General features: G+C 30.9%; 1 protein-coding gene across 1 annotated transcript in view; it reads left to right on the top strand.

The window, feature by feature from the left end:
* The window catches only part of LOC129226467 (nuclear pore complex protein Nup205-like), a 112,399-nt gene that overhangs the window by 56,618 nt on the left and 33,400 nt on the right, over positions 1–22,381 (top strand). The window contains exons 18-27 of the mRNA XM_054861074.1: positions 1,221–1,410; positions 2,650–2,770; positions 4,034–4,106; positions 4,851–5,003; positions 5,955–6,194; positions 10,567–10,716; positions 10,893–10,970; positions 16,444–16,688; positions 19,479–19,670; positions 22,105–22,348. Coding sequence (XP_054717049.1) covers positions 1,221–1,410; positions 2,650–2,770; positions 4,034–4,106; positions 4,851–5,003; positions 5,955–6,194; positions 10,567–10,716; positions 10,893–10,970; positions 16,444–16,688; positions 19,479–19,670; positions 22,105–22,348 — 1,686 coding nt within the window. The remainder of the gene's footprint in view (positions 1–1,220; positions 1,411–2,649; positions 2,771–4,033; positions 4,107–4,850; positions 5,004–5,954; positions 6,195–10,566; positions 10,717–10,892; positions 10,971–16,443; positions 16,689–19,478; positions 19,671–22,104; positions 22,349–22,381) is intronic.

Raw genomic sequence — 22,381 nt, 5'->3', positions numbered from 1 at the left:
AAAAAAAAAAAAAGTTTGTCACTCCTCACAAAACTACTGTTTCAATTATATTTTTATTTGAATTTTTAGACAAGCTTTATAAAACAAAGTGTATTCATGCCCATTATGGAGACGAGGTGCAAAAGGTTCAGATTCTTCTTAATTTTCCTGTTTTTTTTAAATATTTTTATTAAAAGCTCAATGTTTTTGTTTAACAAATTCTGCCGTGTTTTCATTTATGCTAAATATTAAATGATTGATCTATAAAAATATTTCTTTAAAGTCATTTATCATTTCTTCACAGTAGCCATTATTTTGTTTTGCAAGCAATGTAAAAAAAAAATAATATCTAAAAAAAAAAAAAATCGAATTCTCAAAAAAAAAAAAAAAAAGAAAAAAAGAAAGAAAGAAAAGCAGTTATGAACGTATGAACCTACCTTTATTTTCCATAAAGTTCTTCAATGGTCTTATCATTACAATAAAATTTATTATAAAAAAAAGAAAGAAAAGCAGTCATGAACGTATGAACCTACCTTTATTTTCCATAAAGTTCTTCAATGGTCTTATCATTACAATAAAACTTATTATTGCGCAAATTCATTGTTTGATGGATATTCATGATTTTATAAATAATGGCTTTTTTGTGAAAAAAATTAACATATGAACTTTAATAAAGTTTATGATTGTCTTAAATTATTTTTTTTTCAAATTATTTTATAAAATGTTAGTTTTTAAACTACAATTATAAGTCAAAAATAAAGCATTGCAAATTAACTATATTGGAAATACATTTTAATGGAAAACTCATTGTTGATTAACCTTTACTTCTCATACATGCTCAGTATTTGGCAATGTGTCAACTGAGGTTTTACTATTGCTGCTAAAACAATATAGTTAATTAAGGTGATAAAGATGCTTTCATACTACTTACTCTCATTGACCAGAATGTAATATTGTTCAATTGTTTCGACAAATGGACTGATATAATGTCAGACATTATTTTCATGTTACAAGCATATTACTATTTCTTACTTACCTTGTGTTCCCTTTTAGAATATTTCTCTAAAAGAGGTTTTAAGTTTTGCAGTGTATATTTTTAAATGATTTTAAAATTCAGTTTTAATGTGATTTGTCAGTTTAAAAATGTATAGTACATTTTAAATCTATTGTGTAAAGTCACTTTTGCTACTTTATCTCATTACTAAGCAGTTTGTTACTGTATCAATATGTTTTTTGTATAGGTCAGGCAAATCTCGAAGAATGTACTTTTCTTGCTTTGAAGTTAGTTAATGTCACTCTTTTGAAACAAGAAGCATTTCTTCAACAGATTCGAGACAGTGGCTGTGACCTTCTTGTTACCGCACTTGATAATTTGTTGTTAAACATAAATCCAAGAAGTGGACAAGCTGATCACTTATTAGTTATTGCAAAGTAAGTTAAGGAACTGAGATTATGCTTAAAAAAATAAATGATCAGACTATTGTAAAATTATATTCTTATGTATTCCACAGCAGCAGAAAGTTTTTCCGAATTTTCAACCTCTCTAAACTTATAATAAAAACCAAGTCAGTTTTTTTTAATAAACTAAATAGTCTCTTTCAGCAAATTTGCAGTGCTTGAAAGTTAAGATTTATACTGACAGTTAGAAACGAACACATGACCCTTATTTACTTGGATTTGAATATAATATTTCAAAAACTTTATTTAAACAAGCTGATATGTGTGTCTCACATGTCTTTCTTTTATTCCAATTTAGTGCCATTTTCCCATTATTGGTAATTTAGTGTGATTCATTAGTTTACTCTCTAAATATCACCAACAGTGGCCAAATTGAAACCAGATTAAACAAAAAATCGCCAAATTTGTCGGCAAGTTGGCGAGCAAACTTGGCGACCAAAAGACTGGCGATATATCGGCAAGTGTCCGCCAAATTGTAACACCACTTGAGTTTACATCGAAATTAACCACGATTCCCCCCACAAAGGAGTAAAAGACCCCTTTAAAACACCCAAATGCAATCAAAAGGGGAGGTGCACAACTAGACCCCACTAGGAGTCTACGTACCAAATTTCAACTTTCTAGGACATACCGTTCTTGAGTTATGCAACATACATACGCTCATACAAACATAATGAGAAAACTCATAACTAACTCGGGAATCGTCAAAATGGATATTTCGCGTGTCTATACGTTCTTAGGCATTTATCCACGTGTGGTCGAGTCAAAAAAAAAACTGAACATTCATTCGGGGGTGAGCAAAATGGAATTTAAGGTCGATTTTTGAGTGAAATTTTTTTTGCGAATACAAAACTTCCTTTTTTGTAAAAGAAAGTAAAAAAAAGTCACTTAAATTTTTGCTTGTCATTTAAAGATAAAAGTGTTCCTATGCCTTTTCACTTTTTGCACCATATTAAAGCATGAAAAAATGAAACAAATAAGTCTATGTCTTGAGTTTTCATACAGGTTTGAATGCATATTAAATATGCTTTAAGATATTGTGTTTTGTAGCATCTGCTTACAATTATAACTATTAAATGTTTTTTATTCAATCTTGAAATGTATCAAATTGTAAACTTTGGTTTTATTAATGAATATATTGGTTTTATACTTGTACTAGCTTTTAAAGTACATGTGTTTTACATCCTACTAAATTTTGTTCCTTTCTCATAGATATGTCACCTACAATATATTCATACCAAAGCATAGTATGTACTCTGTTAATATACTTAATGCCTTGTGTTCATCTATTCAGATTGCTCAGCATTTAGTCAGCGTGTTCGATGGTGACCCTGTAAGTACAAAATTTTTAATTTCAATTTTGTTTAAGTAAATGTAGAGCAACTTCTTGCCTTGTTAGGTGTTTTTATTAAATTAGCGATAGTAACAGTTTTGCACTTTGAGTGTAAATGAGGAGTTCAATTTCAAAACAGATTATATCCAGTTATATATATTTTTGGCAAAACGAAAAAACATTCTACGCACTAACACTAACTGTTAGAATTTCAAATTTCTCACAATGTTTTGGTAGAATAAGTGACTATTGGCATGAGTCTAAAAATTTTTCCTCAATTTTACCAGACCTAAATTGCCAATTTTATTTTGGATATATATTTTTTTGATGTAAAATAGTGGATGTCATCCCTTTTCCAAAAAAATTTTGCATTTTCTTCAGAAATAAACTTTATTAGATTGAAACAAAATATTCAACATGTTTTAATGCATTCTTTTTTTTTTTTACTCTACTTTATTCCTTCCTACTTACTTAATTCTTTTCATTAAATATTTCTAAAAAAAGGACCTTCGATCAAATTAAGTATGAACAATGAAACCTCCCAAGCCGAATCAAATAACAACGTTGTAGGTATAAATAAATCATAATTTTTATCACAACTAATCAATTTAATCATTAATTAATCACAATTTGAGGTTGCGCTTGCCTAACTGATAACAGACTTAGGCAATGCACATGGTGCTGTGATCTCTTAATACGAACGGGTATCACACTTGATTGGAAATGCTCAACCAGTGCTTCGCTCTGCTATTTTATTTGTGAGCTACTTTTGAATTAGAAGTGTCAAATTCAAGTTTGGATATGTGCCCTTTTGATATGAAAGTGAATGGTTGGTACCGGCAAATAAGGGATAAGTTTGACTTTGCTGTAAAAGACCTGGCGAGTAATAAGGGAATGGATATACACCCTTTAGGTTTTAAAACCAATATGTACGCATTTTTTAACTGCAGATATGAATCACTACGAGAAGAAAGAAAGGCTTTTCTTAGATTCTGAAAACGGAAAAAAAAAAAAAAATTCTAAAAGTGGATATAATCTATTTTGAAAGTAAACTCCACAAATATATAGGCTCAAATTCTTTCAATAATTGCTGGTTTCCTTCAAAAAATTTTTTTAATTTTTAATTGTTTTTTTTTTTTTTTTTCAATTTTATTAATAGCATAGTAGTTTTCTTTTCTTTTTTTTTTTTTTCAAGTTGTAAGTTTTTTAACATTGTTAGACTTGTACTTGAAGCATAAATTGTTATTAAATTTTTTATTTCAGAAGGAAAGTGAAATAATTCTGAAAGGTTTTGTGGAAACTCTTGAAATTGATGTAACAAGTGAAGAAAATACTGGTAAGTTACTTATTATTCTTACAATAACTATTGTAGTTGCTGAAGTTGAGCATTTCCAATGAAAATTTGATTAACTCTTTTACTAAAAATATAACTAAGGATAAACAAATCTTTTCCTTTATAGAGGAAAAAGAATGATTTGGTTTTCTGGAAAATAAATACTTATGTATATTATAATTTGAGTTAAACATGAACTGTCTGTGGTAAAAAAATTAAGGAGAGAAAAAAATGATACAAATACAAAAAACAAATTTATAGCAAATGAAACTTTTAAGTAACTGTCCCTTCCCCCTAAAAAAAGAAAGCACTTGAGTTCAGAATCTATCATTTAAACTTGTAGTATTCATAAATTTAAGTCATTTCTTTCCACGAATGTCCTACTCTACAAGTGAGACTATTAATGATAAACCAGTGAAATTTTATTCTTATGTTTGAAATAAAAATTAAGCAGCTATTTGAAATTGGCTCTTTTGAATATTTGGTGCAGAACTTTAAATTGAACTCACTTAAAAAAACAACTAAAATTTACAGAACAAAATAAAACAGTTATATTTTTTAAAAACATCTAGCCCCTTGGAACAAAATGTAAAATTATGAATTATTCTCCTATTATGATTTTTGTTTATGTGTATTCAGTTACCCCAATCTTTTATTTCTTCCCATCTTTCCAGTTTAAAAGAAGTTTTGATGCAAATATTCATTAATATTTCTGTTCATGTTCATAATTTTAATTTTCTCCTCCAGAAGATAAAGACTTACAAGCTCGAAACAAAACCCGGCAGCAGGTTTTACAGCTCATATTGAAGTGCTTGAGACATCCAGGGCCAAATTTATCCCATTATTTGTTGGGATTTAATTTAAGAAAACCTATAGCACAAACTGAAATTCAAGAACCAGGTAAGACCTGTTAAAATTGCAAGCTTTAAAGAATGTTATTGCTGAAAGTTTGCATGCATGAAGCTCTACAAAAAGGACAATACTGCTCTGGCAGGCAAATGCCAGTATATATAAATTTTATGTTCTTTTATTTTTGTCATTGGTTTCACTTCAGTTTTATTGTTGAAAATATATATATTTGCTCACTGCTGAATCTTTTACCATTGACCAAATTTTTACTTTTTGTTAATGGTGTTTGAAATCAAAGTTACGTTTCTTCAAATAACTGTAATTAATTTAAGTACTACCTTTAAGCGACCTAATACTGTGTAATATTGATCTTGGGATTTTTAATAAATATCTAATAAATTATACGATAGGAATCAGTGATTTTAAATCTGTTCTTAAATTTAATGCGACGCAGCCTTTGAAAAAATATTTTCACAAATTCAAGAGTTTATTTAGAAGAAAATTTGATCTGTTTAAGGACTTGTCGTAAAATTCTGAAATTTAATAACGCTTTTTTCACAAAATTTTAATGCTCAGAAACAAAATCTAGTAGCAAAATATACATTGTTAAACGAATTCCATTTATTGACACATTTTATTAAATTTATGCAATATTAATATTCAAGTTTAATTGCTAATTTTAACAAATTTTTTAATTAAAACTGAATTTTCCAACAATTAGTAGGTGTTTTAGCAAAACTCAGTTAATTTTTCACAAAGTTCACAGAAGGAATTCTTGAAAAAATACCTGGAACAACTGGTGAACATACTAACAGGGTAGTTTCTTATCAGGTGAAAATAATGACTCGATTGGAAAATAATAATTATTTTTAGTGTGTTTTTTTTTTTTTGGAATGGTACTTTGTAATATATAATTAAGTGCTTTTTTTTTACTAGTGCTATGTTATAGTGAAAATGCAACTCTCTAGCTTGTAGAAATCAAAGTTTGATATTTATTTCTAGGTGTCATGGGATCACGAAGAACTTGTCTTCATGCTATTTTGTCATTTTTAGACTCTGGTGGCTATTCTAGCTCATGTCCATCCAATATATATAATTGCCCTCGATCGGCTGAACTTGCATATCAGTTGATTTATGTGCTTTGTACAAATAAAGACACTTCAGGACCCACTTTACGATATTTGAGATCTACTCATGATTTTTTGTATAGACATTTGCAATTTTTGCCTTTTAAGCAAGATGGTAAGTAAAACATTATTTTTTATTGAATATTAAGTAACTAATTTTTAAGACAACACATTTGGGGAATTCTCCAGAAAACAAAACTTTTGAACGCAAATATTTTTCAGTTTTGAAACTTTTTTTTTTTTCATTCTTACATGAAAGTGTTACCTACTAGAAGAAACCATAAACAACGACCCATCTAAGTTCCAATTATTTTACTCATAAATAAAAAAAAAATTTAAAAAAAGCCTTGTTCACAAAAAAAAAAAAAACTTTTAGTGTTTTAAAAAAAAAGGCCAATTTAATATCAAAGTAGTAATTTTGTTAATTGTGTGCACAATCAGCTATATTAATGATTAGTGGGAATATAATATTAAGCTCTCTTAATTAAAGTGCGACTTACTAAAATTACCCCTAGTTATTGTCTCGGAAATTGCCGAAAGAAAACACTCATCTTTTCATTAGTTTTGGAGATTGATTAATTTTATAAACAGAACACAATAGTATAACAAAGGATCTGAAATTGTCGGCCTCTTTCAAAACTTGCTGGTGCGTCCCATTGCTCTCAACATTAACTCCTTCTTCTGTCACATCAATAGCTATCCCTAGAACCCTAAGCCCATTCCATTCTACAACAACAAAATTCTGTCAACTTTACAACAAATTTCACCACATTTGTAAGAAGCAGATGCAACTGGGTCAGCTTTTTCTAAACCTGCTACAACTTTCAGTTCCTCTTCATCTTTCTTAATAAACACCATGTAACTGAGTCCTGATGTTCGAGTCTGTAATTGTTCTCCTTTTCCGTTGCTGAGAATTCCAGGGTTTTTTTTTTCTCCCGTTTAGAGGTTTACTTTTAGCTTTTCTTCCAAATCTCTCTAACTGATTTTTTCAAGTTTTTATGGGGGACCAAAGTAGGTTGTAATTTTTAGGTTAGGAGATATGTTGATATATCGTGAAGTTTTTAAGTAAAAACCTTAACAGAAATGAGAAGAACAACTATATTACTACAAAAGTAAGAGTGTTCAGAAATAAGTTAAACAAACTCTTTGCTGATGTAGAACTGCTTCTACATGTAAAAGTTTGAGCGGTTATGAAGACATAGGTTAGCACAAGAAGCGCAGAACCACTAGTGTTGCTTCTTGAGAAGAGATATCGAACTACTTGGTATACCTAACTGTGTGCCTTGGGATGCTTTCTAGCAGATTCTGTCACAATATGTTCAAAAATTGCTTCCTGGAGGTTGACAGAGAACGTTGTATCTTTTTTCTCAATTTGGGTCAAAGAAGGACTTTACGGCCAAAGTAGCCCGCGTTTATGATATGTTCTCTTCATCTATATAAAAAAAACAAAGAAACAACCACTGCTCGCGCTCTCCGTCGACGAAGCAGTGCCGACCCAGTTAATTTTTACTGTTTTTAAATGTAGTTGTGCTTAAATTTGTCGATTTTGCATTTGTACTACTACTTCCAGTTCTTGCATATCTTGTTCAAAAATTTTTTCAATTTGTTGTTATTTCGTTATTTTACATTTACTTTGTGCAGGCCTGGAGGTGGAACACATGCATAACACCAAATAAAACAAAGAAATATATATATGTGTGTATATATGTATGTTCCCTATACAAATCCACAGTTTACGTCCAATCTGGACCAAATTTGGCAGGGAGGTACTTGGGCCACCGAGAAAGAACGTACCGGGGTTTTCAAACGCCAAAAAAGAAGCAGACAATTCGAATTTTAATTTTAAAGGCCGAAAATGGCATTGACTCTTTCTACCCGAAATAATTATCCAATTTCTTTAATTCAGGTTCCATTCAAAAACCCGCAAAAGATACCTGTACAATGTACTCAGTTTCTACTAATTCCAAAAAAAAGGCTGTAAAATCACCAGGAAAAAATTAAAATGCACTTTTAAGCCTAATGGAACTCTATTTTCATATCGGGAAAACTATCCTTTGCGCGATCTCATTTTAAATTAACTTTCAGAAGGTTGCCACATTTTTTTCTCGGCTGTGACTAAATAATTTTTTTCTAGGTAAAAATTTCCCCTTTTGATTATATTTGGCGATTTATCTTTTTTTCTTTTTCTTTTTAGGATTTTAGTTATATTTATGGAGGGTTGCATTTAATTCATTCAGGAATTTCTGATTTGCCGTTTTCTTTCTTTGAAAATGATTATTTTGACCGGAAATCTGACAGTTTTTTAAAATCTAATCGGAGCCTGATTGTTGAACGTGCATCACTTGACATAACTTTTATTTTCGAGGTAGACCATATTAAAAAAAAGTAAGGTCAAAGAAAATTTTGAAAGGGAGTCTGTGGCGGTCCTGTATCTAGGAGACCTCGTAGCACCTACAGCCTTGAAATTTTGTACAAAATTACTTTGAGTCCCGGTAGTTTGAACTTGGGGTTTTGTTTTTTAAAATTCGAATTAATTTTTGTGTAACTAATTTTTTAAGCTCAAATTTTCGCATAAATTGCCTATTAAAGGGATAAAAAATTACTTGCATATATTAATATTATATACCGTTGGAAAGGGTAGAATTTTCCGCATTCTATGCAATTCGTTTCATTGCTCTAACTTAAATACGGCGGGAGTTATTAGCGTATTTAGCAAGAAGTTTTTTAGGGTTAGCTAAAATTTAGGCACTACTTTATTAAATGTATCAGTGAAAGTGAAGGAACTGTCCCACAACTTTTTTTTTGACACCACTGAAAAGAGCGGGTTTTTTTTACTCCATATCTAACTTAACCTTTGGTCGAAAAACTTAGCTTCTATCTCCAAGGAAAATAAGTTACTAGCAGTTTTTTCTAAAAATCTCATTTCCATTCAAATTATTGATGTTTTATTTGGCATTCCCATGTTACGTCTTTTGGATTCGTTAGTTTTTTCTTTCTTATTCACAAGTTTTACAGGTTTCGATTTTAATGGAAAATCTTTGGCTCAACTCAATTCAATGCCCGAGCTAAAGAGCAAAATATATTACTAGAGACTGAATATAAAAGCGACTTTTCAAACGTACACAACTGCAGTTTTGCAATGCTCCGGAGATTCTTAGTTCTTACGGCTCTGCAAGTTGGTGCAAGTTATTTTGAAACCTGGGAAGGGGTGCTTTTTGATCCAAAGGGAGCTCATACTGCATTTTTTATCTCTTTCTTTCTATTTGACGATTTAAATCTTTGCAAATCTAAAAAGATTGTGAAGCAATCTTCGAGGTTGGTAAGCATTACCTAGCAGGGGGGGCAGAGCCCCCTAGTAATGTTAAAAAAAGGTTATTTAAAATGTGTACCAGTGCTTGGATATGCAAAACCCTGTTTCGAATTTAACCAGAAACTCAATTTAATTTTAAGCATTTTACTATTATTTTTATTTTATTATATATAATTATTATATATTATTATTATTAAATGGGGGGGGGGGGCGGCACTTGTCAATACAAGGAGATTGGCTGCCTTGTATCATGGAAAATAAAATTTAATGTCATTACTTCCATGTGTTAATAAGGAACGGCTTTCTGTGTTAGGTAACGGAGGTGAGAATTCATTGTGTGACATGACTCCTTGTCCTACTAAAACGAACTAAAATACAGTACCTAAATATACTTAAACAACTAGTATTTGAGACACTTTTGAAAGGAATAATCAATAAATAAGTATATACTTTCAATGAAACAAGTTATTAAGCAACATAAACACTCACACAAGGTGTGTGACATGCCACGGAAGTGAGAATTTACATGTTGTGAACCAAAAATATACTAAAATAAAAACTATTATTAAAAAATTGTTGGCAGGTTTAAATAGATATATTTTTGATTAAATTAAAAATTATTGTTAAATGAATTTCCTTTATTGTAAAAGGCGTGTGTATGAAAGTTACACTTTTTAAGGAGTGACCCATTTGAAAATTTTGTGATGAATCAAAGGGTATGTTTGAATAGACTGCAAGTGACTAACCAGGTACATTCTGATAGAGCTACCAGTTAATGAAATCTAATGAAAATATCCTATGAACACTCACCCCAATAACCACTGATGTGAGCAAATCAACCTACCCGGTTACTTTTTTTTTAAATGTACCCTAAGTGGTAATGAACAAAATCATATAGGCATCGATAATAATAGAATAAATATAGCTGCATACAGGTGACAAAACGTGCAGTAATAAAATTTAGTTCACCACATAACATCAATTGCAATTTAATATACAAGTTCATTTAATATACATTGCAGTTTAATATACAAGCATCAGTTGCAATTTAATATACAAATAAATAGAAAATAACTTGCAGCTAGATTGACTCTTGAATATAATTCATGTAATGTGCTTGTGACGTATATTGTGTTTATAAAATATTGAGGTATTTATTTAAAAATTTGTTTTTAAGGTGGCTTTGGTATAAAAATCCTTTCTCAACAATCGTGGCTCTTACGAACGTTGGCTGTTGAATTGAGAATCACATCTGCTCACCATCAAAGGTCCCATGTGCAACGGTTATTGAGTTGTTTGCTTGATGATAAACATCCCGTGGAAAGTGGTATGAGAATATATTTATAGTTTTTTTTAGTTTAGTTTCTTCAAACTAAATTTCATGAACACCTTCTAATGTTACAGTTGAAACCTTTTGCTATATAGTTCGTAATTAGCTTGATTGTCGCGTATTGTTTTACAGAGAATGCATTGTTTTACAGAAATTGTTATTTTATTATTTAGGTAATGTTGATGTTAGTCTAGAGCCTTCTTTAGGAATAACAAGGCATTCATTCCATTCCTTTATGAAACCCACCTCAGGTGAATAATTTTTCAGTTTTCATTCATTATGTTTGACTTGTCCTTGAATTTACCTTAGTGTTTCTTTATTTTTTCCTCTTTGTCTCTTTTTAAAAAAAAATATCTGTCATGTTTTTCCATGGTTCCTTGCTTTAATGCCAAATCCCAGGGTGCATATAGATTCCTTAGTCTCCTGCGAAACTCACATGGTGAAAGAAAGCTATTTCCAAGGTGCTTCTCCTTAGAGTAGCAAAAATATTTTTTTATTATGTGAAATGGTTTTTTATTATGTGTTAAGTCAGGGGTCTGGCCAGAGGATATTTGGGTCGTTAACGGACCCTTCACAAAAATCCGATCAACCAAAACGGACCTTTCACAAAATCCCGATCAAACAAAACGGACCTTTCACAAAATCCCGATCAAACAAAACGGACCCTTCACAAAATTCTGATAAACAAGAATGGATCTTTCACAAATTGTTTTTTGAAGGAGCAAATCTGAAATCAAAATAACGCATATTAAACCGATAATTTTTGGAACCTTTTTTAAAGTCAAATTAGAGGGATCAGCTTATAAAAAATCTGCTAATTTTGCAAAGAAAAAAAATCGGCACTTTTGTGATGCTCCTGCACGCGATCAATTGCTACTGCCAAATAAGTATAATGCTTGTTGTTTGCTTCTTGGAAAGAAATTAATAGCTAGAAATAAGTTTGGTTTCAAATAATTTTGTTTGTTGTATCACAGCTAATTAGCAGCGGTGTTGTTGGGTGTTGTTGTTAACTTTTCTGAAAAGGCGTTTGGTAAGCACTTTTCTCCCTGCTGATGATTTAATAAACAATAATAATATATATCAGCGAAATGAACTTAGAACTTCAAAGGGATAGTAAGGGTGGGGAAAAAATGTGATCGCTTCAGATAGGGTTACGAACTTTAAAATTATTGCCATTAAAATTATTGCCATTTAGCGTCTGGTGTTAAACCTTTATAATGACTTGATTAGAAAATATTCTCATTATTTTACCAGCTGGTCAATATTTGCGATTTTGGTGCGGTGCAATATTCAACCTTTATTTTGGGAGAAAATTATATGGGTTTGATTTTTCGATGCTAACAAGGATGAGTAACTTTAAATAAACTGTTTTACTTGCCTTTTTTTTTTTCTTTAGATGTCTACATTTTGAAAGACACAATCTTTTAACATCCGATATAAGAATCATGTTTTGTTCTTTTTTCAAGCTAACTTCGTTTTATTAGGATTATAAAAAGTCTATTTTTGTTAGAACATGCACTTCAAGTTTTTAAAGCAAAATTCTATTTTCTTTTATGAGTCAAAAATTAAAATGCTGAATCAATGGTTTAATTTTATTTTTGCTTTAGCTGTGTCCACAGATATTAATGATATGTTTGTCATAGGACTCTAAAATGCAAATAAAAAATAATTTTATCAAAAATATTTCTTTTACAAGCCGTTTTTATACCTTTAATGCCTTCACTTTGAGAATTGCGAGCTCTTTGCATCCGCTAAGGGATTCCGATTTTTTAAATTTTTGATGTTTAGTACGCTTTGTTAAGGGGACGGTGGACCTTGAATTCGGCGAAAATTGACTAAAAAATCAAAATTTTGATTTTTGAGTTTTGTTGTACTTCAAACATTTCTCTACCTAACTCAAAAAACCGCTTAGCGATTGGGCATTTTTTACCAAAGTTACGGCTGCTTAAAGTTAGAACACAAAACGATTTGTCATGACATACTCCTGTCCAACTCAGCTGTTCAGATGTAAACAAAGCAGGAAAAGTCAAATTTTAATAATATTTCCTATTATTTTCAATTAAAATATTATTTTATGTTGTCATTTGGCAACGGTTTTACTTAACTGTGACCGTGATTATACTGATTCGATTTGTTTACAAGTGATTAAGTAGTTTTATTTATCTTGATAGTATTTTAGAGTTTTGATCAGTTTCTGCTGTTAAATTCTTTTTAGTTTGACACTTTATTTTTTTTAAAAACAGTCCTTTTCAGGACTAAACTACACAATTAATGTGTTATTAGCCGCTGCTAGTTATTTATTAGGGTTGTTTTTATTTTGAAATCATGCATTGTGTTAACCGACGTTACCGGAAACCTAAAGCAAGACCATCAAAAAAATCTCGTTCTTGTGCTGCAAATATTAGCAAGAGATGGTCAGCTGTCAACAATGATAATTCTGATAATTGTGATATCGTTACCAATGAAAATGTGCCTCGAAGTTCTGCAACAAAGGAAATTTTAAAAGAGGTAAACAAAAATTCTACTAGCGTAAAAAAGCTAAGTCACGAATTTTCCTCTTCTAATGATGTTGATGTCACTGCAAAAGATGATTCTTCCTACATATTTATGAGTGCTGATATGTGGTCACCTTTATTGTGCAATGTAAAATGCGATGAGTGCTTTACCAATTCTTTAGATGTGTCATCAAAAAGCGCATTTGGATATTCGACCAAGATTGAACTTATTTGTAAGACATGTCGTAAAGTGTTTAGTTCGGTGTTTTCCAGTCCTCGTGTAAATGAAACAAAATGCTTTGATGCAAATAAGAAACTTGTAGAAGCATTCCTAAATATTGGAAGGGGGCACGCAGCCTTGGAAGTGTTTTCAATGGCAATTGGGATCAACGCAATAGACAAAAAGACATTTTCAAACTGTTTACGCATGCTATATGACGAAAAGAAGGTTTTCAAAGAAAATATTCTTGAAACTGCGCGTAGTATTGTACGCAAAAAACATGAACTGCTGGACCCTAGTCTCACAAATCAAGAAGTTATCGATATAACTGTTTCTTTTGATGGGACGTGGCAAAAACGTGGACATACATCACTCTATGGTATCGGGATCGTGATCGATATATTGACAGGTCTAGTAATCGACTACGAGATACTATCGAAATATTGTGCAGAATGTGTGACTGCCAAAAGAGATCTTGGTGAAGAAAGTGCTGAATTTTATGCATGGTTTGAGGGACACAAGCCAGAATGTTGTATTAATTATACAGGATCTTCTGGTTCAATGGAGATGGCAGCTGCAGAGCTCATATGGAAACGATCTGTCTCTACTTGCGGCATGAGATACACAGGTATTCTCTCTGATGGGGATTCAAAAACTTATATGCATCTGTCAGAGCTAAACTTGTATGGATCTGAAATCAAACTTACAAAAGAAGAATGCATCAACCATGTTGCCAAGCGATTAGGGACTGGGCTTCGAAGAAAAGTTAAAGAGTGGTCTACTAAAGGCATAACTATTGGTGGTCGTAAAGAAGGCAGTCTGAAGGAGGACACAATCAAGAAATTAACAAGTTTTTATCGAAAGGCGATAAAAGATAATGCACCAAATGTCGAAGCGATGAAGACAGCAATTTATGCAACGCTGTACCATTGCTCTTCAACTGACAAAGCTCCGAAGCACAATAAATGTCCAAAAGGTCCATCTTCATGGTGCTTTTTCCAACGTAGTCTATCAAGAAATGAGAAACCCCAACCACATAGCAAAATGAAGACTAAATTAGCTGAAGATGTTGTCTCAAAAATTTTGCCGGTGTACCAAAGACTGGCAAGTAATGAACTGCTATCTCGGTGTGTAGCGGGCAAAACCCAGAACAGTAATGAAAGTTTCCACAGCGTAGTTTGGAATAAGTGTCCAAAGGAAACTTTTGTTTGTAAAAAAAGACTTGAAATTGCAGTAATTTCTGCGGTGAGCGAATTTAACTTTGGGTGCCTAAATAGTTTAGGTACCGAAGACGAAGTGAACTCATGTTCTGCGTCCATTGCACAGTGACGTGATAAACGACGCATTGCTCAGAGTGAAACCAGAGCTTCTACTGACTGGAAAAGAAAAAGAATCAGCAAAAAATTTGGCAAAGCAGTAAAAAATAATAAAATACTTCTTAAGGAAGGTGAAACTTACTCAGCTGGAGGATTTTAATGTTTGTAAATTTAAGTTTAACGCGTATTTAGGCTGCTATTTGAGAAAAATCGAGAAATACATAGAACTATTTCTCTACAATTTCTGTATAATAAAAAAAAATATATAAATCTTGTTCTTGTAAGAAAACATGCTTAAATATGTATTGACAATGAAAACCACTGAAAATGGGGTTTTGGAAGGAAAATTTTAAAGTTAAGTGCAAAATTATACTTTAATTGTGTTTTACACGAAACGAAATTTTCTCGATTTTCATACCTACAAAATGCTCCATGCGACACAATTTTCGCTCAAAGTACACGAAATTCATAATTTAGCTACACGGTTTACCAAATATTAAAACATGGTATGCATTATAGAATCCATCTTCAGGAAGGTTTAAAAAACACAACCAAAACATACTAGCAGCAGAAATTTCGGGAAAATTTTATCGAAGTGTTTTAAAAAAAAATCTGAAAAATTTAATTTTTAAGGAATTTACTAATTAATACCAATTTTTCTTCGGGATGATTTATTAGTAATAAAATGACAAAAAATTTCCAAAAATGTAAAAATTTAAGTCGCATGGAGCATTTTAAATTTTTCAAAAAATATTTAAATTTTTTAAATTTTAAAGTAAGTTGGAATCGATTTTTTTGTTTTTTTTTGTGGTACTGTATATATTTATGCTTAAATACATATGCACACAAAGTTTTAAGTTTCTACTGTGAAAACTAAAAAAAAAGTAACTTAATGTCCACCGTCCCCTTAAGAAGTAAACAAATAAAATATCTTTTTTACTTTTGTTAAAATCACGAAATTTATAAGTTTTAAACGAAATTCTGTGCTTTTTTAAGAGTGTCTTGGGTCAAAAAGTTAAATGCTGAACCCCCTCATCTGAATTTTATTTATTTATTTGTTACAGTTATTTTAAATGCTGTACAGAAATATTTCTAGTATAATTTAACATAATGTAGAATGGTAGATAAATATTGCTACTTGAGGGAGCGATGCCGTCCCCCCCCCCCCGCTAAATACTAGAAAAAACACCCCAGAATGATATTCTCAACATAGAAGAGGAAAACACTCTACTTTAAGTTTAAATGATGTAGTTTGTGCCAGCTCTAAATTCTAAAATTTCAATTTAACAAAAAAAAAAAAAAGTTTTTTTTTTTTTTTCACAAAATTAATTCACTTTTCACAATTTTTTTTTATTTTTCACAAAAAACGGACCCTGTGAAAAATCCTGGACAGACCCCTGTAAGTGATAAAATGAGTTGAGTTTGAAACTTTTACTAGCTGATGCCTGTAATGCAATAACTAACAGCTTCTTTTTTTTTTTTTTTTGGTGGGGGGGGGGAGGGGATTTTTAATACTGTTAATACTCAAATTGTAGTAATGTAAAATAATTTATTTCAAATTTGGTTTTTAAGTGCAAAGTATTCAGCTGTTCAATGTACTGAGTATGCACTACTGAAAGTAATCATAGTTCTGTCTTTAAATACCTGAAACACAACTTTAGGTTAAGTTATTTGCTATGTTTATTATTTTCAGGTACTCTCCGCAGGAAATTAATGCAAATTCTTGATAGCATTAATTTCCATTTCACCTCGCCATCAATTCCACAGTGGGATTATTTTGAAACTGAAGAAGTAGAACGCATCTTAAAAGAATGTGAAGTTCAGGAAATTGATGGTCCTCGCCTAATTGATGTTGAAGAATTACACAAACGGCTGTGTGAAGAAACCGGAAGCTTGAATAATGCCTCAGTTTGGATGCAAAGGCCAGTTATGATGCAGGTTTGTTGTGATGAAATAGACATTTTTACTATTTTATTTAAAGGAAAGATTTAATGTTCAAGTATCATCTTTCTTTAGTGTCCCTATTGTATCTATTTTTTGCCAATGATTTTTATACTGCAATTAAAAACCATTAAGGATGAATTAACCCGAGATTGCTCGCTACCCACCTCTTCGCTTTCAATCAAATTTCTCCCCCCTCTTTTTGGAAGTGGACGATTCTTTGAGTAGCTGACCCATAGGTCATGACCTTGAAGGGGTAGAAAGGTGGGGACATTCTAAAATTAGTTTCTTTGGAATTGACTTCTACGGGTATATCATACCCTGCACAGGTATTTCTGCTACTGTTCTGAACTAAAGCATACGCAATGCTTCTAAGAGTCTTAAAATTAAAACTAGGATCTAATGAAGACATTGCATCCCCTGCTAAAAAAGCAAAGTCAACATACAAAAGCTGTACTGAAAGCCCCAATATAAAAGACAAAAACCAAATTTGTGTATAAAAAATGTGACAAAAACATTTGCATGGACCATATGGCATGCATTTGCAAAAAAATGTAGAAATTGAGTTTTTTAGCAAACTTTCAATCAAATTCAATAAACAAAAATGATGCATACGCCTAAAATCAAGATTTTTCTTCTCATTCATATTTTTGATTTTGTCTTAAAAGTGCCCTGAAATATATCTCCACTCTAACCCCAGGTTTAAGAAAAAAATTGCTCCTGTACTAAAAATCTCTCAATCATTTAGTCTGTAAAATGTTAGAAAAATGTGAAAAAGATTAAAATTTTAGAGTACTTCTATGTAAATTTAATATGTAAACAAAGATGTATTGGAAAAATATTTAAAAGTCAAATTTTCTTTACAACTAATTTGCTATTATTCGGGCAAAGAATGAATACATAGTCTTTTAATGTGCAAGCAAGCTGAAAGTCTTGTTTCTAAAGTTGGAAAAGAAACTTTTAATGCAATGACTTGCTTTATAATCGTTGAAGCAAGGTAGAGAGCATTTTGTTAAATGTACAAAAGGGGGAAAAATGCTGATTTTTCAGCTGCAGAGACATGGTGTAAAAAATCTTTTTGTAAGTTTTCCTAAAGAGGGCGCTAGAAGCAAGTTTGTGCTGTTATTCGATTACAGTCAAACTTTGTTATCACGACACCCTGGGGACTTTCCACAAAGTGTCATCATAAACAGAGCGAAGTCATAAGATGAATAGCTATAAAATGCATGCTCATTCGATAATTATAATAAAAGTACAGATTTGATAAAGAAATTAATTGGATATTGTATTCAATTAACGCAATTTTGAACTATGTAATTAAGACAAGGCAAAAATCACAGGAAAATAATCACTTACATTTTATTTGTTACTTTTAAAATACTTTTCAATTACCGTTTGCTTGCTCCTTGAAGTACAATTGGTTTTTTTCTTTTTTGTACTTTATCAAGAAAGTCAAAATCTTCTTGTTTAGCTTCTTCAGTAGAAGAAAGGTATTTCTCCAAAACATCAATCCAATGTAAAGCTTCCGATTTCGTAGGAAGTTTTTTTTTCTGTTTCAGTTTCAGCATCACTTTCACTTTCCGAAGATAAAACAATGTCACATTCATGTACTTCAGCCACAATGTCGGAAGTTGTTGTTTCACTAACTTTAAGATACCCTTGCAAACCTTCTAAGGTGCAACTTTCTCTATTTTGAATTTCTCCAAAAAGAACTGCAAATGGAATGTCATCTTCGAAACAAACTAAAACACAATATTAAAAAATTTAATATGCTTAAACTATTAGTATTTGAGACACTTGTGAAAAGAATAATCAATAAATAAATATATATTTTTAATTAAAGAAGTTAAGCAAAATAAACAGTCACACAAGGTGTGTGACATGCCACAGAAGTGGGAATTCACATGTTGTGAACCAAAAATATGCTGAAATAAAAACTATAAAAAATAGTTGGCAGGTTTAAATAGATATATTTTTGATGAAATTAAAAATCATTGTTAAACGAATTGTTCCTTAAAGGTTTTACTGTAAAAGGTGTGTGACAGAAAAGCTTTTGAAGAATGACCCCTATACTTTATTTTAAATCATTGCCTTAAAAGGTTTAAATGTGCTATGTTAGGCATTTGAGCATGCAATTCTGATACTGACTTAATTGAAAATGTTTTATTCTAAAAATTATTATTAGTCTTAATACAAAAATGTACTTTGAAACTAAACAACTTGGCTGAATCATTCTTATTGATTTTGGGAATAAATGCATCTAATCTTTTTATGACATAAAAAAGCCTGTAAAAAAAGTGATTTTGTCCAAACCTTAGGTATTATACTCTTTTCTCTCTTTTGGGCCACATACAATGAATTCTTTTAATCCCCTGGGAAACGTTTTCTTGAATTGCAGTCTATTGAGTTGCCATAGCCATATAAAAATGTCTGAATCTTTGATGTGTATTCAAGTGTATAATACGATATCATTCATAGTTTCAAGTTGAAAGGGGAGAAAAAGATAATGAATTACCATGTTTGAATATTTTGTTTGCTCTACTAAGAACCGTTTGCTACATAAAATGAGTGAATGGGTTTTAATCACACAAAAAACGGCAAATAATTTATTGAGAAATAATACTTAATAATACTCAGGCATATTTTTGTTATTATTGTTGGGTCAGTTAGGTTTCTATTGCTATTTATTATCAATTTACTATGCATATTTAAAGGTATGAACATTATCACATTGTTTGCTTATTTGTTTTTGCTTTCATTATTATATATGTAATTATTTTTTTTTAGGAAATATCGAAAGTTTTAGAATATGCTGTTAGTTGTAATGAAGCTCGAGAAGCAATTTATGCTAGAAGACTTTTATTTGATGCTTGGAGACAGATCACCGAAGTGCTCTTAATTTCATGCCCTCTTGAAATATTGGGAATCGATAAACGTGATCAGATGGTTCTGGAGGTTTCGCAAGAATTGCTCAATAAAGTAATTTTTTCCCTTTTATGTTGTTTGCCTCACAGGGTTTCAGTTTTCTTCAAGTTTTCATTCTTTTGACGAATTTCCATCCTTTTAAAAGTTTTTTGAAATAAATTGAGATGGAACAAGAGAAAATTTCAAAAGTGATAAGACAAATCTGTGAGTGAACTAGATCTTAGATTTCATGAGAAATTTTAAAGCAGCTTCTTTTTGGTTTAATGTATAATTATTTGATTTTTAAGAGAACTACTACATAGAACCAAATAATGAAAGGTAAATTATTCTTAAATAAAATAAGATAATTCATAAAATTTTATTCCCTAAGTTATCATAATAAACCCAAGTATATTGCTCTGTTTTTTTTTTTTTTTTTTTTTGTACTAATTTTAGGATATGCCCTTTTTTTGTTTAAAACTTTTCTGTCTTGAGAATTTTTGCAACTTTCACCCCAGTGTCTTTTTCACTCACTATATTACTGTTCTGTGTTATGCATTTTTTGCACTTATGAAGAGGCTCTGTAGCCTTGAAATATCAATTTGTTGCAATTTTTTTAGGACTTCTAATATTGTTTATCATTTATTTCATTCATAATATTGCACAAAAAGTTTCATTTTTTTCCATGTGTATCTTGTGAAATCTTTTGTCATTTGAACTATTATAACTGTATAAACCTTTCTATTATTATTATTTTCTGAGCGTCTCAACTAGAACACAAAGACAATAAAGGTCCAAAACTTTCTAGACTTAAACAATTTGGTTAGGGGACAACATTATTTGTGTGCATTAAATGGTTTATCTAAGTGTTCTATTTGAAAATTGGCAGGCCTGGGGGGATTCACAAATTTTGAGCCCCCCTGCAAAAACATCTGTTGGGCCCCTACCCAGAAGCAACTGCATATATTTGCAACGTTAGTAAGACTTAGTGTTAGTTTTTTTTTCTCCAATTTCTTAGACCTTTTGCCCCCATAAGGATGTTCTCCCCCTGCCCTCACTGTGGGTACATAGCTATGGGTCTGCAAATCAGTCTGTTCAGTAAACTGGTCCTTCATAGTCAGTCAAATACAAAAATTTTAAATTGTTTAAAAGTTTTGTTTAATTTTTTATAGTTTCAAATAGTGATGTGTACTATTGATTCTCTTAAAAATCAAACTAAAAGAATTCCTTGTGAGAATTATTTAGTTTTTTTTTATTTTATTAAAGCATAAAATGAAATTCAGTGAAATTTAATCCAATTCGCTGCCTCTAGTGTAGCATGTAAATTTTTAATGAATTTAGTTTTCATTATTTTTTGAAATTATGATCTGGGTCCGTCTTTTTCATTATAAAAAAATTAATTTTGTGTTTATGTTTTTTTTTTAATTGCATGTTTTTTTTTTCTTTTCTTTTTAAATCATGTTTATTAATGGTTAGAATTGGTAGTATTACATATAAACTTTTAACTATTTTAGGACAGTAGTTTTCAAACAAAATGCTCAACTTTCCCAACTGTTGAAGCAATTCCTTTTGATGCTTTCTTATTTTGAAACCAAATATTATTTAAATAACCATTAAAAATTCAAAATGTTTTTTAAAGTATCTTATATAATTAAAATCTGAGCGTATGTACCTACCTATCTATGCAACTATGTATGTCCAAGTTTCTTCACCCGAACGACAGTGAACTGACCATCGAACTGTGTATCGGTGGATTCGTAATCTTCCCATCTTTATGTTTGGCTATTTAACATAATCCTCCAATAATAATTAGGGAGGATATCAATTAAAAACTATTAATTATGACACTTAGATTTCGACATAAAATCCCTATTTTTCAAAGGCTTTCGTCCATTTAAATTATTATTCAGTGCTTCATCTCAACTTTCTGTAACGCTACTTTTTTTAAAATTTGTAGCGTGAAGAAAATCATGAAATGAAAGATCTGTTGCCATTTTTTTTTCTTGAATGTGAACAAAATAAATTCTGGGTTTTGTTTTGAGGTTTTCCCTGTAATCAAGGGACTTAAAATGTTTCCTTTCTGGTTATTTTCCCTCAATCTGCCTCAAAATCACTTGACATAACTTTTATTTTCAAGGCAGACCGTGCAAAGCCGAGCGCACAGCTAGTTATATATATTTGTTGCAAGAACAGGACAACTTCAGTACATAACAATCAATTACACATAGATGATATTATATTTCATCGAAATTCGAGCATTACCATGAAGCTTATGTCATTTAAATTTGCTTCATGGATCCAACATCATATTAACAATAGAGACAAAATTCTCAAAAATGAACTGTAGTTTTTTTTTGTGATTTTTGATAGTTTTTAAAAAGGATTGGAGAAGTCCCCTTCTTGCACTGTCTTCAATTGAATGTGCAATTAGTTTGATTTCAATAGTATCTTAAAATGTAAGTAAAATTTCCATAGAAAAATGCTTATATCTTTATTCTGAATGTGTTAGGTGATGCTGCAAGATGTCCTGCCAGATTTGATGCCCCCAGCATCAGGTGTGATTTTGACTTTAATGTCTACTCTGCGCCACAACATGCTTGCATCTTTATTAAAGCCTGTACCACATTTGACATCAACAAATAATAATCTGGCAAGAGATGGACATAAATCTGAATCAAAATTGATTCCATTGACTCAACATTCTTCTCTTCTAGTTGTCTTGAGAGCTGTTGTCGAGTGCTTGCTGAAAACTGGTAATTTCATTCTTTGGTGTTTTTGTTTTTTTA

Source organism: Uloborus diversus, chromosome 7 (genome assembly GCF_026930045.1).
Source record: "Uloborus diversus isolate 005 chromosome 7, Udiv.v.3.1, whole genome shotgun sequence".
Classification (NCBI taxonomy): Eukaryota; Metazoa; Arthropoda; class Arachnida; order Araneae; family Uloboridae; genus Uloborus; species Uloborus diversus.
The sequence above is the reverse complement of the archived record's forward strand: the minus strand, read 5'-3'. Positions and strand labels throughout refer to the sequence as shown.